At 39.6% G+C, this 17,221-nt stretch overlaps 1 protein-coding gene across 21 annotated transcripts in view; it reads right to left on the bottom strand.

Moving 5' to 3' along the window:
• The window catches only part of ank2b (ankyrin 2b, neuronal), a 512,663-nt gene that overhangs the window by 101,377 nt on the left and 394,065 nt on the right, over positions 1-17,221 (bottom strand). For 14 of the 21 annotated variants that reach the window (XM_051929737.1, XM_051929741.1, XM_051929735.1 and 11 more), the window contains 3 exons: positions 15,333-15,474; positions 2,741-2,834; positions 1,062-1,165 (listed from right to left, as the gene is read on the bottom strand). In XM_051929737.1, the coding sequence (XP_051785697.1) occupies positions 1,062-1,165; positions 2,741-2,834; positions 15,333-15,474 (340 nt within the window). Of the gene's footprint in view, positions 1-1,061; positions 1,166-2,740; positions 2,835-11,528; positions 11,541-15,332; positions 15,475-17,221 lie in introns of all 21 variants that reach the window. The other 7 variants (XM_051929733.1, XM_051929739.1, XM_051929745.1 and 4 more) reach the window with 2 other exon arrangements.

The following is a 17,221-nucleotide window of genomic DNA, read 5'->3' as shown; positions in this document are numbered from 1 at the left end:
ATAGACCCCGTGATCATCAAAGGTGACTGTGTGCAGATGGTGCAGACCTATAAATATCTGGGAGTGCAGCTGGATGATAAATTAGACTGGACTGCCAATACTGATGCTCTGTGCAAGAAAGGACAGAGCCGGTTATACTACCTTAGAAGGCTGGCGTCCTTCAACATCTGCAATAAGATGCTGCAGATGTTCTATCAGACGGTTGTGGCGAGCGCCCTCTTCTACGCAGTGGTGTGCTGGGGAGGCAGCATTAAGAGGAAAGACGCCTCACGTCTGGACAAACTGGTGAGGAAGGCAAGCTCTATTGTTGGCATGGAGCTGGACAGTTTAACATCTGTGGCAGAGCGAAGGGCGCTCAGCAGGCTCCTCTCAATTATGGAGAATCCACTGCATCCACTTAATAGGATCATCTCCAGACAGAGGAGCAGCTTCAGCGACAGACTGCTGTCACTGTCCTGCTCCACTGACAGACTGAGGAGATCGCTCCTCCCCCAAACTATGCGACTCTTTAATTCCATCCGGGGGGGGTAAACGTTAACATTTAACATTATACATAGTTATTGTCTGTTTTTCACCTGCATTATTATCATTCTTTAATTTAATATTATTTATTGTATCAGTATGCTGCTGCTGAAGAATGTGAATTTCCCATTGTGATTAATAAAGAATCCATCTATCTATCTATCTAAACAGCAACAACTTGACTTGGGCAGGTGACACAGTGAATCAAAGCACAGATTCAGTGGTGTTCAAAGCTGCTACTCCCTCTACTCTGTACATCCAGCTCATCAGCTCAAAGGGCTAAAGAACCATTCGGTCCACCAAAGAAATGAGTGATGAGGTCAGTCGTATAGGTGACGACTGCATTAAAAGGTCTCACCTTACTCACGGCAGAGCGTGAGCCTTTGGCTGTATCTCGGGTCTTTGTTTATCAGAGTTTAAAGTAAGATACCAGTGCTGATGGTCACATATAACCTGCTGTAATACCGCCGGCAAATCTCAAGACATCACTAAAGTTGTTAGCAGCAGAAAACACTACAGGCAAGATACGGTTTACCTACCCTGAATGAATTGGACTAGAAGAAACGGCTATATTGTCCAAATGATCGGTGCCCCAGCTCAAGCGGTAAGAGTCTTTTTCTGCTTCCCTGGCAAGAGCGCACACCTAACAAAAATGAAGAAATGAAGAAATTATAAGAGGGTTGGCATCAGGAAAGGCATCAGGCTATAAAGGTCATGCTGAAACATCTATTGGTGAAGTCTAATCAAAAAAGAGCAACTCCATATAAAGATGGGAATAGCTACAGAAAAAGAAGAAGAAACAGAAGATGACGACGATGATATAAAAGGCTTATGGGCAAAGCCTTAGTAAATCTTAAATACAGGGAAGTGCTTAGTGTCAGAAGGACCCATTTACATACCTGATGTTGCCAGGACAGACTCTGCCCCCCGCCCCTCAAACCTACAATGAAAGTTATAAGTCTTTGCAGCCGCACAGTAGGGGTTGAAATGTTGACAGATGATGGAACAGGTCAAATCATTTTCATCCCAAGAACACCTCCAATTCTCAGTCATTTTATGTTTTCTTTTAAAAGTCTGGAATTTCCTATTTCTGTCTGCTTTGTTATGCCCATAAATAAATCACCAGGTCAGGCACTGATTTAAGAGTAAATTGCTTCTCTGCTGTGCAGATTTACGTTGCTTGCTCAGGGGTGACGTCAAACAGGCCTTTGCTTAGATACGCTCCACAAAATACAACAAAAAATGTTTAGAAAGAAGCAACTGCATGACATCCGAAATGTACAGCATTCACTTCGCTCGACTTTTGTATAAATAACAGTATATTTATTATCTCCATTTAATTGTAACATTTCTGTAAATATTAATATACATTACGAAGTGGAATAAGTATTTATTTACTTAAGAACTTAAATCAAATGCTGTTTATTCTTCTACACTTTTGGAGCAGTAATCTACCTGTCACTGACGGCTAACTAAGCCAGTAATTAATAAGCAAATATGAAAAATCTTTTCAAACAATACAAAGAAATACTGTAGTTACGTAAATAGAGATCATGTACAATTATTAAACAAGACTGCAGGTAATTTACATTATTCATTATATTACATTAAACTGACATCTGTTGAAATGGAGCCAGCTAACGTTAAATATCAAAACCAGGGTAGCTGAACCTGCCACCATACTGATGTAATTATAAAAGAGTCTCTGAAAACCGTGCAGCCTTTGTCCAGTTTTGATGCTTTTGTCCTGTAGAGCTTTTCAAAAATACTTTTTTCATTGCAAAAATTGATTTTAGGAAGTTAAAGGACAGAAGTAGAATAAATGTGATCTGTTGCTGGCTAACTAACAGGAAGTGAGTTTACCCACCATGCATCAGTTCCGAATTCTGTGAAAGGAGCCAATTACCTAGTGCAAACATAATAAAATTATTTCTGGAGGTGAATAAAAGGAAGTGCAACAAAATCAACTCAATGTATTAATCTAAACTCTGCCAAAATCCATGAATTACAACACAGGAACTCAAAAGGAATGTGAAGTGTGTTGCGACGGTAAAAAAGTTGGTTTCCTTCCAGGAGACGGCATTTCTTTCTAGGATTGATCATGTGATTTCAGTTCATTGTCAAATCCATAGTGCAACATTTGTAGAGGGAGTGGAAGTATCACAAAATATATTTAGATATAAAGCAATAAATAAAAGAAAAAGGAGCTTGAACGTACCTGTTGGTTGGAGATCATATCTTCAATCAGGACGTTGTTTCTTAGGTAGGATCCATGGCTCATGTGGGACCTGTCAGAACTGAAGGACCGAAGGCTGTTGGGTTGGTAGGTTCCGGTGGAAACACGGCAAACAGGCATTAGGGAGTTGGGAGAAAAAGCATGGCATTAGCACACACTGCAGCATCCAGAGGGTGGCAAACGTAAAGAAAAGAAATCGAGTAAGCTCACCTCACCTTATAACGCAGATCTCCACTGAGTTAAAAGCACAAATTTGTAAAAGAAAACTCGGCTTTACAGAATATTTCTAACATACACTACTCTCCAAGAAATTGAGATTTAATCCAGTTAACACTTACAGTAGGTCTGCTTACTCAGACATTAGATGTTGGCCAACTGAAAAAGCTTTGTCTCATTTATGTAGAGTCAAATGAAAAGTAAGTACACCCTATGAAATGTTTTTGGTTTTTAGAACTTGTGAACACATCTAGATCCGATTTTCATTTAAAAGACCCTTTAGATAAAGTTGATATAATAAAATAAAAAAAAAAATGTGGTAAAAGTAAGTCCACCCTTTGCACTAACAGCTGGTATTGCTATTGCAGACCAGGACTTTGACTTCTAGAACCCTCCATTGCTTTGTTTTTTTTTTTTATCTTTTCAGTCATTCCTTGGTGGATTCACTGGTATGTTTAAGGCCAAGATCCACTGTTGGGTGGGCTTCAGTCTTCTGACAGATGGTCTCATATAATCATCATGCATCCTCTGGATCAATGACGTGTTTCTAGAGGATCGATTCTATGATGTTGAGCTGCTCATGCCCAGATGCAGCAAAGCAGGCCCACACCACATTTTCACCATCATGCTTTACAGCTGGTGTCAGGTTCTGATGGTCAAATGCCGTCTTAGCTTTTCTTCTGGTACTGTGGCCAGATAATTATTTTTGCCTGGTCTGCCCAGAAATTCCAAGAGTCTATTCCAGAAGTTCTACTATTAGGCTAAGTGTTCATGGACAAACTTTAGTCTTGACCTGATGTTCTTTATGTCGCCCCGTGACACACCTCCCCGCACATCTAAATTTGTGTAGCCCCTATCAAATGGAAGACTCATTTACTTGGACACTGATCGTGGCAAGAGCTACTGTACCTAGAGATCCCATAATGAAATTCTCTGCCTCTTTGGTAATTCTTTCAGCATCTTGCTGGGGTGGCCTGGTCTGGCCAAGTCATCAGTTGTTCAAAATCTTCTTCACTTGTAGATGTTCTTCCAGACAAGTGTTATGGTTGATTTCCAATTGGTTTTGAGATCTTTAGAAATCAACTCCCAGACTCGGAGGCATCTATAAACCTTCTTTCTGAAGGCATCTGACAGCTGTTTCGATGCTGGAATGGTGATAACTAACACTTCAGCAGCAAAGAGCAAACCAAACTAAATGTTGAAGGTATAAATATGAGGACTGATTCTGACATGACCTCTTCTAATGATGTTCTAATCATTCACACCTGACTCTAATTAGAGGTATATGAGGTAGTGATAAATGTAGAGGTGGACTTTACACGTGTGAAATTTGTATTTAATGTTTATTAGATTTATATATTGGACTACCAAATGTAGATGTGGCATGATGTTTGTTGCATTATATCACCTTTATCTACAGATTCCGTTTAAATAATAATCAAATCTTGATATGTGCCATTTGTTAAAAAAGAGAAAAACATTTCCTAGTACTTACTTTTTCACAAGACTGTAAAATCCAGGATTTCTACATCTTCCGTTACATTTCTATTTCAATGATACTCAAATATATTTCGATACAACTCCCCTGGAAGCTGCATAAGACTGGGCATGCACAGAAGTGACATGGCACTCAATTGATAAAGCACAAGCAACAACTGTACCCCAAAGTAGAAAAGTCTTGGCAGAATGTTCTGGGCAAAAAAGTGTTAAAGGTCAACGAGCAACCCCAAAGAACCAGAACTATCATAATCATGGTAGAATATTAAAATATTAGAAAGATTTAGATGAGAACAGGCCATGCAGCCACATAAAGCTCTCCAGTCCTATCCACTTAATTCCTCCAAGATAACATCAAGTTGAGCTTTTCAGGTCCCCAAAGTCTTACTGTCTACCACACAACTTGGTCTCTTCATTTTTCCATGTGACTACGGTTCACCCTCCACAAGTTTCCGGCTGTCCCACCCGTGTTCTTGATGATCTCATTTTAAAGTCACCGTCTTGATCCACTGGACTACTTCCCTACATAATTTTTAAACACTTCAGTCAGCTCTCCTCTTCATCTTCTAAAGGCTCGGCTCTTTTAATCTTTCCTCATAACTCACCCTCTGTCGCCCTGAAGCAGCCTAGTCGCTCTTCTCTGGACTTTTTCTAGCGTGTCTACGTCTTTTTTGTAGCCTGAAGAAGCCTGTAGTTACAAATAGTTATGTGGTTTCCAAGCATGAAAAATGTATGAAATACACACATTGTGTAATTTGCAGTTCTGTCTGGAGACTTAGTTAACGGATTTGGAAACTGGAGTATTTTATATTTGTTTAGATGCCTCAAACAGTCAGCTCTTTCTTTCCCGCCTCCAAATGAAATTTCTTTTACTGCGCACCGTAGCAGTCAAACTCCTTATACAGCGAAGATGCAAACATTGCTCAACTTGTCAGTTGTCATCAGTGTATAACATCTTTCTATAAACTTATTCATCGGGAATTATCTGCATCTAAAATTAATAAAGATGCAGTCAAATCCATATCCATCTGGAAGAAGGCGACAGCTTTGTTTGAATTACTAATAAGACAGTTGCCCTCATTTCACCCTTTTATCACTTAAACTTCAGCCTGGCCTGCTTTTCTGTTCTTGACAGATGTCATGTTTCTGTCTCGCTGCTCATCCTCCTGCATTGCCAAAGGAGCGAGTTGGATTATGGGTACTGTGGTCTAAACTCCTCACATCCCTGCATTGTCAACTTTAAAACTATAAGGGAGCAGACTGGGTGTTCGTTTGTAGTTTTAATGTTAGATCACAAGTTACCTTTTGTACTTTTGGCTCTTGAGTTTACCGATACAAATAAAAGCAGTGACGTGGTTATCAAAACTCAGATCATTCGCTGCCTGGTGAACTTGTGTTTTCTCTTCTTATTAATGGAGGTTTTCCACCTGCAAACTCTGCCTTCCTTGCACACCCCAAAGACATGCAGATAAACTGAAGTGAAGTGTGGACTGTGCATGTGTGAGTGTGACCATCTGTACAAGTATGTGTGCCACTGAATTTAACAACCATTTGGGCTCAAATGAGGTGAGCTTTTTACAAGAAGGGAAGTCCAAGTGAAACACTGCGTGGTCTTCTGGTGTTTCCTTTGTCTTCCCTGTTAAGTGCAGAGGCACTAGGCATTAGCATTAGAGGGTATAATCTGAATGAAACTGCCGCCATGATTCAAGAGTAGGCACTGTAAGCAAACCCACATAAAGTAAATGTGAATGGCTTGAACACTTACTGAAAAGGCTTTCCATCTTCCTCATAAGAAATCTGAAGTGATTAGGCCTTCCAATTTCATTCTGTATATTAAGTCTTTGGAGACTTCATATTTTGTTTCGTTAAACTCCTTTTTATTACCCAGACTGTGAAAAAAACAGCTTTTAACAAGCACTCTCAATGTCACTTTCCTACGATAGCTCAAAATCCTCATCTGACAGTGCAGAATCCGAGTCACTGACAATACATAACACATCTCTGGCAGAGGATTCTTCTCACAGAGTGGCTGCCAGCATTTGACGCCATGCTGTACTGTAATAAAAATGAATGGCGATTCTTCTTAATCTCATGGTCTTTGCTGCCATCTATTGGATAAAAGTATGTAACAGATTCAAGGTGACTTTTCCTGCTGGTAAAGCCTTTAATTTTTTTTATGTGTCGACTGTTGTCAACACCTGCCTTAAAAATACTGTAGCAACACTGACACTGGTTTGGACATGGAAGGAAAAGCTCAACAAAATCAGAAAAGGACAGGAAAGGTTTAATTGTAAAAACAAAACGACTGCAACTTTACTGGTTGAACCAACATTTTATTATAGTTGATAAAGAGTATGTAAGGGGGTCGGCTCAGGTTGGACGGTTGGGAGACAAAGTCAGAGAGGTGAGATTGTGTTGGTTTGGACATGTGCAGAGGAGAGATGATGAGTATATTGGGAGGAGGATGCTAAGGATAGAGCTGCCAGGGAAGAGGAAGGCCTAAGAGAAGGTTTATGGATGTGCTGAGAGAGGACATGCAGGTGATGGGTGTGACAGAACAAGATGAAGAGGACAGGAAGAGATGGAATAAGAGGATCTGCTGTGGTGACCCCTAATAGGAGCAGCCGAAAGAAGAAGTACTAGAAGTTATGGCTTTGCTTTACTGCTGAAGCTGAGTTTAATTAGCATATGTTATTTATCAATAAATTTGTGTATTTTAATTGTTGTCATGTGTAATATATTAATATATTTTCTATTATGTCTATTGCTAGGTTCTCTCCTTTGAGATGTGCCTCCATTCCTTGTATATTGTGGGTGGAGCCCTAGGAGGCGGGGCCACACTGACATTCCCACTTCAGAGTCCTCTCTTTGTCTATTCAAAGCCAGAGTAGAGTCAGCTCAGATCAGGAGAGCAGTGCATTGTTGGAGTTTTGTGAATATTGCATTTTTTATTTGGATTTTTGTGCTTTTTCTGGCTTTCGTGTTTCTGGATTAACAATTATGGTTATGGATTGTCTTTTGGGCCTATTTTACAGAAGGACTTTCTTTTAGACAACTCATTTGGCATATTTTTGCTCTTTTGAACTTTTCCTTGTATTTTTTGTGAATAAATGCAAAATTTATAAAAAAAAAAAAAAAAATCTTTGTTTTACAGGGTTTACAGTCATCCTCCTCTTGTGGGACTTTTGATACTTAAGATTTTGGCACATCTCTTATTAATTTTTTTTTGGGGGGGTTCCTGTCCTACAGGCCATCTGACTTTATCACCAGACTCATTTTACAGACTTGCAATATGATATCGTATATAATGATGCTACTTCTTCTACTAATTATATATGTATTATAATATTGTACAGATTTATTTAATTTTACTTATTTTTTTGTTATTATTCTTACCTAATCTTACTTTTTTATTGCAACATTCTCTTTGACATCTTGTAAATCACTTTGAGCTACATTCTTTTTATGAAAATGTGCTACAGAAATAAATATTATTTTATTAGCTCCCCATATTTGAAGCCTCCTAGGCCAGAAGCCTGCAGCTAGAAGTTGGATTTGCGATGAGCATCCACAGGCAAGCTGGTTAGGTTGTTGTCCTGCCTTTTTTGTCCTTTTAGGAGGCCGCACGCTGATTTTGCTGTAATGTTTGAGACTTCATAAAGCTGCAAATATGTTGTGATTCTGACTGTTGACTAATCTTAGTTGCAATTTAGTGTAATGGAAAGTAAGAGTCTCATCTAAAAATAAATCTCATTCAAAATTTTGTTCTGTAACATTAGTTGCATAAAAGTGTTCCTGGTTTCAACATGGCTTCAGCTAGAATGGTGAAGTTAATGACAACAACTCCATTAACATGGACAAATTCAACACTTGAACTGAAATGTCGGTCTTTGAAGGTGCTGTGATGAAATTCTATTCTGCTGATATAAGGTTGTACTGTATATTTGATTTAGGGGTAACTATTGACTCTGACCTGAATTTTAAATCACATATTAATCAGATTACTAGGACAACATTTTTTCACTTAAATATAGCAAAAAAGTTAGACCTCTTATAACATTGCAAGATGCTGAGAAATTAGATCATGCATTTGTTTTCAGTCGACTAGATTACTGTAACGCACTCCTCTCAGGACCACCCAAAAAAAGACATCAATCGATTACGACGAGTGCAGAATGGAGCTGCTAGAATCTTAACTAGGAAAAGAAAATCCAAACACATCACACCGGTCCTAGCGTCACTACACTGGTTACCTGTGTCACTTAGAATTGACAGCGGCACGGTGACACAGTGGTAGTGCTGCTGCCTCACAGTTAGGAGACCCGGATTCACTTCCCGGGTCCTCCCTGTGTGGACAGTGCTTTGAGTAGTAAGAAAAGCGCTATATAAATGTAAAGAATTATTAAAAGAATTATTATTATTACTTTAAAATACTGTTTATAGTTTACAAAGCCTGCAATAATCTGATCCATCCTGTATCTCTGAATGTCTTTCACTTTACACTCCAAATCGTAACCTTAGATCTTCAAATGAGTGTCTGCGTATTATTCCGAGAGCTAAACTTAAAAGAAGTGGTGAAGCGGCCTTCTGCTGTTATGCACCTCAAATCTGCAATACGAATTTACAGTAATCCCTCACTTATCGCGGGAGATAGGTTCCAAGGCCGACCGCAATAACTGAATTTCCGCGAAGTAGGGACACCATATTTATTTAATTATTTAACGTGTATCTGGACGTTTTTAAACCCTCCCTGTATTGTTTACAACCCACCCTTTACTCTATTAACAGGGACAACTGCTAAGCAATATGAAATCGGTAGATAAGTTTACACTTACTGTATAGCGAAGTACACGTAGCTATATATGACATGATGATGGTGATGAATATGCTGCACAGTAAAAATGATGACGATGAAGGTGATGATCCCCTGAATGCAGTAGCAAGAGCACGTTAATGCTGAATGAGTGAGATGAGACTTCCTGGTTAATGCAACACTCCGTCGCTGAGCCAATCAGCAGCACACAGGAACTTAACTGCGTGCTCTGATTGGGTAGCTTCTCAGCCATCCGCCAATAGCATCTCTTATATGAAATCAACTGGGCAAACCAACTGAGGAAGCAAGTAAAAAGACCCATTGTCCGCAGAAACCTGCGAAGCAGCAAAAAATTTGCGTTATATATTTAGATATGCTTACATATAAAATCTGCGAAGTCGTGAATCCGCAAAAAGTGAACCGCGAAGTAGCGAGGGATTACTGTACTGCTAGAAATTTGCCAGCCTAATACAGTGGAGCAAAACTGCTAAAAACTCATTTTAACATGTCTTTCTCATAGCTTCATTATAGTTTAATCCTGATATTCTGTATATGCATTTAATTATCATTCATGGTGGTTTCGAAATCCGTACTAACCCCTACATTCTCTGCTGATGTTTTTCCGGTTTTCTGTGGTGGCGATCTGCGCCACCACCACCTGATCAAAGCACCGTGATGTCCCTACACTGATGGATTAAAGGCCAGAAGTCCACATGACCGTCATCATCAAGTTCTTCCATGTGAAGCCTGAAAAATCATGAGGATTGATTGTGAGGTCATTGATGTTAGGTAGAATGCCTAGAGGGGGCTGGGTGGTCTCGTGGCCTGGAACCCCTGTAGATTTTTTTTTTTTCTCTCCAGTCGTCTGGAGTTTTTATTACCTGGCCATCGGACCTTACTTTTATTCTATGTTAATTAGTATTGTCTAATTTTACTTTTTATATTTTGTCATTTTTCTCTTTCTTCATCCTGCAAAGCATTTGGAGCTACATGATTTGTATGAAAATGTGCTATAGAAATAAATATTGTTGTTGTTGTCCATTCATCCATCCATTTTCCAACCCGCTGAATCTGAACACAGGGTCACGGGGGGTCTGCTGGAGCCAATCCCAGCCAACAAAGGGCACCAACCCACCGCAGAACACACAGAAACACATCCACACACCAAGCACACACTAGGGCAAATTTAGAATCGCCAATCCACCTAACTTACATGTCTTTGGACTGTGGGAGGAAACCGGAGCGCCCGGATGAAAACCACGCAGACATGGAGAGAACATGCAAACTCCACGCAGGGAGGACCCGGGAAGCGAACCCAGGTCCCCAGGTCTCCCAACTGCGAGGCAGCAGCGCTACCCACTGTGCCACCGTGCCGCCCCGTTGTTGTTGTCCAATAATCTAAATAGATTCAAAGATCACCAGGCAGTATATTTACAAAGGTGAATGGAAAATGTGCTGTATGCTAAATATCTATTATTCTGATTAAGAAGCTTAATTCATCAGCCAAAGAAAAATTCAAACTCAAAATGAAACTAAAATGGGAAGTAATAAAATTTACCAGATGGCTGACAGACAAACACAAAACAATTCACACAAAAGAAGAAAACAAGGCCTGCTGTTTTTATTCACGATTGTAACGTTTCAGTAGCATGGTGGAGTAAGGGCTTACACTGTCATTAATAATTTCTTTTATTTTTAGTTATTATAATATTATAAATGACCTACAGACACGTCCCTAGTATAAGGAGCTAATGAACTAATCACTGAACTGCCATCCTAACCAAGGTAAGAAAATGTTCACCCAGTACCTCACTAGGGGAAAGAGACACTGGGGGGGGAAAAAAAAAAGTTTTGTATTTCTTCAGGTGCACCAGATGATCACCACTCCATGACAGAATGACGTATCTGAAGACATTTAAACAAGTGCAGGAAGGCAGGATGATCTACCAGTCTCCAAATGAGGACACGTTAAATCCTCTAGAAACATGTTGTAGGGGTGTGTAAGAAATCAGTGTGTGGAGCTGCTCCATTCTCAAACATTAACAGGGCTAAAAGTAAATTTAAAAGTCTCAGACTTCCAAAATGAGGAAAAGCACAAGAGAATAACCCGGGCACCCAAGCCAATCTACTGTGGGGTAAATCATAACAAGGCCACATTGAAGCTAACGCTGCGCACTTGACAATTGCACAGATGCAATGGAGGACGGCCACTGATTGGGCACTGATCTGGTAAAGTTGACTTACCTTGGCACGTGACTTTGGGAGCATTAAAAGAAAACAGAAAATGAGGCAGGAGAAAGCAGGGGCCTGACTGTGTTTACACACAAGTACTTCTATCTACTCAATTAGCTAGCTAGGCAATCCTATGTCTTTATATTTACAATTAAACCAAAATTAGTCTTGTATAATTCAATTCTCATTAGAAAAACTGAAAACACCTTCAACATTTACAAATAATAAATTTAAACTAAAACACAGAAACAGTATAGATAATACACAAAAATATGTAAATACTGTCATGAAAATATATACAGTAGTTAAAGGATTACGTTTGCTATTTGTTTCCAAGTCAAAGCAATTTTTTCACAATCAAAAGTACACATTCATTTTCTACTGGAAATTCTTTTTGTGTAGTATTTTTATATATGTATAAATTTTAAAAATATTGTGTCTGCTCTTGTGGTTTTACAGTGTCATTTGTGAGGTTCAAGTCCTAATGTGAAAAGGGAAGCCCTAAAACTCACAAGATGTGTCAATCTTCAATCCATGAAAGTTCTTGAGATTGCACACGTATTGTTCCAGCTGGCACGTCTCACCGCACACAACCATAAAACTCCCCCATACATCCGAAACGGTTTACAACCACAACTTTGAACTTTGAGGAGGAAACTCTTTCACTGGGCAAAATTATTTTAAGATTTGATCGCATCTTTGGACCTTGAATAGGACCATTCCCTCAATTGTTGAAGAAGTCGATGTGAAGCTGAGAGGACTGGTAACGATTAAGTGATCCCATACAAACACAGATGACAATGATAATAAGTAATGGAGCCCGAAGCGTTAAGCAAAAACTGCACATGCTTAGATCACCAAGGAAAATAAAGCAGCACAGATTCTTAAAAAAAAAAAATAGAAAACTTCAAATATGAAAAAAGTTATAAGGAGAAAAAATGAAGCATTATTTTTACACCCTGGTGAAATGCTGTACGTTTTCAAAGTTAGTAGGCAATGGAACAGGAGACATTTACTCTCATACAAATAAAGACTTTTCTTTATTAATATCTCTTTTTAAAAAATGGTTCATCAACATTAATTTCTGTTAAAAAGGGATTTGAAAAATCAGTACGACAAAGGTCTTTCGTAGGTTCTAATGAAGGGTTCGGTCTGAGGTGTCTGCTGAAGTTACCTTAAGCATTTTAGTATTGAACATCGACATCATAGGGAGTGTATTTAAACAGATATCTGTGTGTAAAAATATGTCAGTGATCAAATTTGGGACTATAAGCTCCCATTATTTTCCAGTCTTGAGGTCTTGCACACTGATGCCGCTGACTGCCTACACATCTCTCTGTCTGCCGGGCACAAGTGTAACTTATTAAGTTATAAAGCCTGACATGCATGCTAAAAATAAAGAAAAAACATTTCTTCATTTTTAACTATTTTTGTGCATAACCTCACCCTGGGCATCTGTGCCATTATGTTAACAAAAGTAACCAGCTGACGACTAATGAGAGGAAAAACTTGAACTTAAATTGCTTGTGTAACATGTTCTGTCCAAATTACAAAACCAGGGATTGACTTTATGCTTTTGTCCTTTAAGCATTTCAGCTCTCAGAAAAGGCGAATGTGACGTGTTTCCAATTTATAATTTGCAATTCACACTTCTGTAGTATTATCTGTAGTGGCAGGTGATTGTGGCCAACCAGTTTTGAGTAAATACATTTGATTGGCTCCCATGCCATAAGTCAAAAAGCAGCACCATTGGTTATTTTAACTCCTAGTGAAGGTCCACTGGACTGGTGTTTTGTGTTTTTTTTTAAGCATTAGAAGAACACACATATTCATACAGGTCATGTTTTCAGGGGTTGTGGGTCAAACACCATAAATAAAACTGCTATAAATATCTGACAAGCACACGTCTGATTGTGCACTGTTAGACTCATGAGAAAGAAAAAACATTAGCGGAAATGTAAGCTATAATAAGAATGTGCTGTGCATTAACCGACAGTATAACATTTAATCCTTTAATAAGCTGAGAAAAGATTCTTAAATTGTAACTGCCACATAGCCGTTGAAGTGTTGTAACCCTGATGGTGCAGAAGAATACAGAAGAAGTATATGTTTCACAAAGTGCCGTCTCTGTAAAACTAGCCATAGCTGAATTGCATAGCCTAATTTGGATGGGGAACCTGGGACTTAGTGCAGAATTACATGCTAGTCAGCATGCCCATTCTGATTTAATGTGTCATCTGAAGCTACTTGTAAACTCTGCGTGACCTCAAATTAAACTGACATACTTCCTCTTTTTGTTTAGTAAACAAACTGGTATAAAACTGAGCTAACTTCCTTTTTTGTACGGGCTGACGGTTTGTAGTACAATGGAGCTGACAGGCTGCCTGTAACAAACTGAGCTGTGAGGGTCTGCAGCCTGCCTCCTCTCACCAAGAATAAAAGAAATTGCTTTTTATTTTAAACTAGACATTAAACCCGTTACAATAACGGGCGCTAGAACAGTAGTCCATAAACATTAGTAGGAACAGTCTATATTAAATGGCAAGGGACCTTTTACCTCACTAAATTTTTTCTGTAAAATGCCAGTAATTTTCTCTGACAGTAATACTGGCTTTGCTGTCCGTAATATGCATTTAATTTTCTGTCGCAACAGTGGGCAATCAGCAGATTCTCCCCAGCAACTGATTTAAATGTAATTAATTATTATTATTATTAATGTGCACGAAAATAAATCACTTTTAAAAGTCATTGTATTGTAATATCATGAAAATTTGTATACTGTATTTAGGAAAACCCCTTCAACGACTTTCACTTTACCAGGCCAAGCTTCTTAATCGCAAATCTGACATCCTCAGAGTGAACACTTGCACAACAATGGGGAAGCTGGTCTCCGCGTCTCTGTACCCGATTGGATTTTTCGTGTTTTATGTTTTAGGTCTTACCTCATTTACCGAAATCCGATTGGATCGTCTGCGTGCTATTTTATAGGACCCGCCCTCTCTGTCTTGTGCGACGCGTCAGGCGGCCTTTGAAGCATGTGCTTCGCGCTTCGCACATCGCACCGTGCCCCGCGCATGCGCACTTCACCAGAAGACACACACACACGGACACTGGACGCACACAGGGGTTTTATTAAAGAGGATTGGTGTTTGTCTCTTGTCATTTCCGACTTCAGCGTCCACACTCGCACACGTTGTAAGTGGATCACTCGCTGCAGTCCTATGCTGCTCAGAAAGTCACACAACACCAGAGCTTGTACTTTATGTATTATACTGCAAAGAACATGCGTCGCAGTTTTCTCTGCCTTTTCAAACAATAGCAGCACAGGGTCGAGAGAGCCAGGTACTTCGGAGTCACTCAGTGGAGTTATCCCACCTCAGGGGAGTTGCAGAAAAGTCCTGCTCTGCAGGCTGCTTTTATTTTTAAATGACTCCAAGCCTTTAAAAGATTCGTAAAAGCAAAGACATATTTCTGTAATTAATATGGAGTTATAACTAGGGTAGTTTCCTGCTTTGGGTCTGTTGTGGTCAGCTAGTATTTGGTTCCTAGCACCTGTGAAAATGGAGAATATTGAAAGGATCTTTATTGAGGTGTTACATACATTGTGCTCTGCAGTAGAACTGCTTTGGCACACCATCATGGGCAAATATTCCAGTTCTACTGGCCCTAGAGCAAACGGTCTTTTTTTTTGTGGTTTTATAATGATGGACAAATCTTCTTTGAACAATTCAGCTTACTGTTTATAGGTGTGTGACAAATCGGTTAATATAATAATTATTTTTTTCTGGATTTCAATAAAAAATAAGAAATAAATACCTGTCTGAGCGGCCTCCATCTAAAGTGAATCTTAAATAATTCATTCCATCCAAATACTGGCCAGGCAGAGAGTCGTCGCCCAATTCCCGGAGGTCCTCCGCCCTTAAATATTCTCCTGCATCTCCTGTCATGGTGTCATCACCTTGGAGAAAAAAGGGTAAAAGAGAGAGTGAGTGGAAGACTGGGCAGCTTGGCACTACTGGGCGTTTTTTTTTTTTAGCAAGCAAAAGACACAGCATTGGCAGAGCCGTGTGCAGGAGTCTAAGGAATCAAAAAAGGAAACACACAGAAACACATTCCTAGTGTATGGCTGCAGGGTACAGTAACGCTGGAAGGTCTGTTCCGGGGCCTCCTTGAACAGTACGTCTATTCTTTAAATTCAGAAAACCCAAAACACTCTCATAAACAGCAGACTCTCTATTTTTAGTTAAGAACAAGCATGGCCTGTAGTGTTAAACTACTGTCAGAGTCAGATGTCTGTTATATGGTGGCTCGCCCTACTTAAGTCAATGTCTGCTCTGAGTGGACTGATGAAAGCCAGAACAATAAACAGCGATCAGAAGACGAAGAGCTTTCCTCCAATATGCTTGGCCTAATCTTGTACACCTGGGGCTCGTGTTTGAGTTTCTCCGAGAAAGTAAGCAACTGGTCAACAGGCAACTGCATACTGTGGATGTGTTCATATGCTCATATACAGCGGTGTGCAAAAGTATTGAATCCCCTTGAAAGTTGTCATCAGTTTCTGCATGACAAAAGATTTGTCCCCGCATTTATCCATTCAGTAATTTAATGTGAACTACTATGCTTAACAATACATTTCCAAAGTCCAAATAAAGCATTTTCTGAAGATATTTACCCAAAGAAGAAAGACTCCAAAGTTAGTGTGTGCATTAAGTGTTTAAACTTCTGTGCTTTGGAAGTTCCAGGTTTACAAAAATGAATCACAAACGACACAAAAGGTGAAACAAACACAATGAAGTACGATTTGTGAGTCCTTCCTATCTCTCTGGAAATATAAAAAGCCCCCTTTGGAAGGGCCACAGTCTTTGTCTTCTTGGACAATCCCTGGACAAATGAAGACCAAGGAGCATTCTGCTGATGTGAGACACAAAGTCACTGAAATGCACAAGGCAGGAAAAGGATACAAAAAAAAATATTGAAGTGTCTGAATGTCCCGCTAAGCACTGCTGGATCCGTCATCAGAAAGTGGAGGGTTCATCACAGCACCCCGACTCTCACTAGAACAGGCCGTCCCTCAAAACTAAACTTCAGAACGAGACGTCGACTGGTGAGAGAGGCTGCTGAAAGTCCAACTGTCACTCTCAGAAGTCTGAAATGCTCTGTGGCTGAAACTGGAGTGAAGGTGCAGGGGTCCACAATTTCAAGAGTTCTCCATAAAACAGGCCACTATGGGAGGGGTGCAAGAAAGAAGCCATTCCTTAAGAAGGTCCACATAAAGGCATGTGTGTGGCATTTGCTACAAAGCAATGAAAGACCCAGCTAAGATGTGGGAGAAGGTTTTATGGTCCGATGAGACCAAAACAGAACTTTAAAGAGGAATGTGTGGCATAAACCTAACACTGCCCAAGTCTCATGAAACACTACGCCTACAGTGGCCCGAAGTCCACATGACCATCATCATCAAGTTCTTCCATGTGAACCTTGAATACAATGAGGACTGATTGAGGTCATTTATGTTAGGTAGAATGCCTAGAGGGGGCTGGGCGGGAAGTCTTGTGGCCTCGGACCCCCTGCAGATTTTTTGTTTTTTCTGTCCTCCCTGGCCATCAGACCTTACTTTTATTCTATTTTATTTTATTATTTAATTTGCATTTTTTCTCTTTCTTCATCATGTAAAGCACTTTGAGCTACATCATTAGTATGAAAAT

This window comes from Erpetoichthys calabaricus, chromosome 7, assembly GCF_900747795.2.
Source record: "Erpetoichthys calabaricus chromosome 7, fErpCal1.3, whole genome shotgun sequence".
Taxonomy (NCBI): Eukaryota; Metazoa; Chordata; class Cladistia; order Polypteriformes; family Polypteridae; genus Erpetoichthys; species Erpetoichthys calabaricus.
The sequence above is the reverse complement of the archived record's forward strand: the minus strand, read 5'-3'. Positions and strand labels throughout refer to the sequence as shown.